Source organism: Notothenia coriiceps, unplaced genomic scaffold (genome assembly GCF_000735185.1).
Source record: "Notothenia coriiceps isolate Sejong01 unplaced genomic scaffold, NC01 NC01_scaffold00028513, whole genome shotgun sequence".
Taxonomy (NCBI): domain Eukaryota; kingdom Metazoa; phylum Chordata; class Actinopteri; order Perciformes; family Nototheniidae; genus Notothenia; species Notothenia coriiceps.
The window spans coordinates 1-1471 of NW_011361214.1; the positions used below are offsets into that span (position 1 = coordinate 1).

Consider the following 1471-nt stretch of genomic DNA (forward strand, 5'->3'; position numbering starts at 1 on the left):
AATGATGGATACACGGATCGTGTTCAAATCAATACGCACGCAATGACTCTAAATAATAATGATCACGCCACCAAACACACATTCAGACTAAAGGAACCAGCCTGTTTGGAAAATGAGAGAAGTAGAAAGTACAGGTATTTGAGTTCAACATGTAAGAAGTAGAAAGTACAGGTATTTGAGTTCAACATGTAAGAAGTAGAAAGTACAGGTATTTGAGTTCAACATGTAAGAAGTAGAAAGTACAGGTATTTGAGTTCAACATGTAAGAAGTAGAAAGTACAGGTATTTGTGTTCAACATGTAAGAAGTAGAAAGTACAGGTATTTGGGTTCAACATGTAAGAAGTTAAAGTAAAAAGTTGTGGAGTAAAGTACTGATACCAGAAAAAAGTATAAGTATTTGTACACTACTTCCCACCTCTGTAAACGAGTTTCCTCCGTGTTTTCCCACCTTTACTTCTGCAAGGTTTGTTAACATGCAGTTAAATGGGAACGATTGTATGTTTTTTACAGATAGAGAGGATTTATGAGCACATCATGCCGTCCTGGAAGAAGCTGTTCAAGCAGAAGAAACTGTGAAGCGTTTTCTGTTCACTTCCCATCTCCAACACCAGGGGGCGACACTGTGCTCACACATGCCTGATTTCAAGCATTGAGTTAACGTATGTTTTGATCTCATAATAAATGAAGTTATTATGCAAGTCGTATTTTTAAATGTCTCTCTGTTTTATTAGAATTGTATATGTATTTTTTCATCTCTGCGGTTTTCATTGTATTTTCTTTTGTATAACAAGTGCATTTCTTCCAGCCCAATTAAACACATTTTATTAACAATAAATGATATTCATTCACACCTGAATTGTCAGTTATCATTGTAGTATTAAATAAAGGTGCACATTCCACTCATCAAACCCCCATAAATGTGTTATTTTAGTCCAAAAAGCTGTGAAATGTAAGCAGATATTACATTATGATTGATTTCTTCAGTTCAGACAAAATCATTTAATGTGATTTAGTGAGAATCTTTTAGTTGTGATGTTATTTCAGAGTCTCTGAGAGCCAGGAGATCAGGATCCTGTTGGTCTCTGCCGGACGCTCCATCTGGATCCAGTGTCCGCACTCCTCGATGTGTCCTCGCTTCAGGTCAGGGATCTGCATCGAAAAACAAATATGAATCACCCCTGGGGGGTTATAGGAAACAGGCCCCACACCTCACAGTCTCTGATGGTTATACGGTCTTTTTCTGTCCCTTTTGTGTCCCTTGGTGTGTCTATTGTGTCTCTTAGTGGGTCTCTTAGTGGGTCTCTTAGTGGGTCTTTTAGTGGGTCTCTTAGTGGGTCTCTTAGTGGGTCTCTTAGTGGGTCTTTTAGTGGGTCTCTTAGTGGGTCTCTTAGTGGGTCTCTTAGTGGGTCTCTTAGTGGGTCTTTTAGTGGGTCTCTTAGTGGGTCTTTTAGTGGGTCTCTTAGTGGGTCT

At 38.9% G+C, this 1471-nt stretch overlaps 1 protein-coding gene across 1 annotated transcript in view; it reads right to left on the bottom strand.

The window, feature by feature from the left end:
* Positions 1-1027: 1027 nt before the first annotated feature.
* ephx2 (epoxide hydrolase 2, cytoplasmic) overlaps positions 1028-1471 on the bottom strand; it is a gene marked incomplete at its 5' end in the record, with an annotated part of 7433 nt that continues 6989 nt past the window's right edge. The window contains one exon of the mRNA XM_010785987.1: positions 1028-1209. Coding sequence (XP_010784289.1) covers positions 1037-1209 — 173 coding nt within the window. The remainder of the gene's footprint in view (positions 1210-1471) is intronic.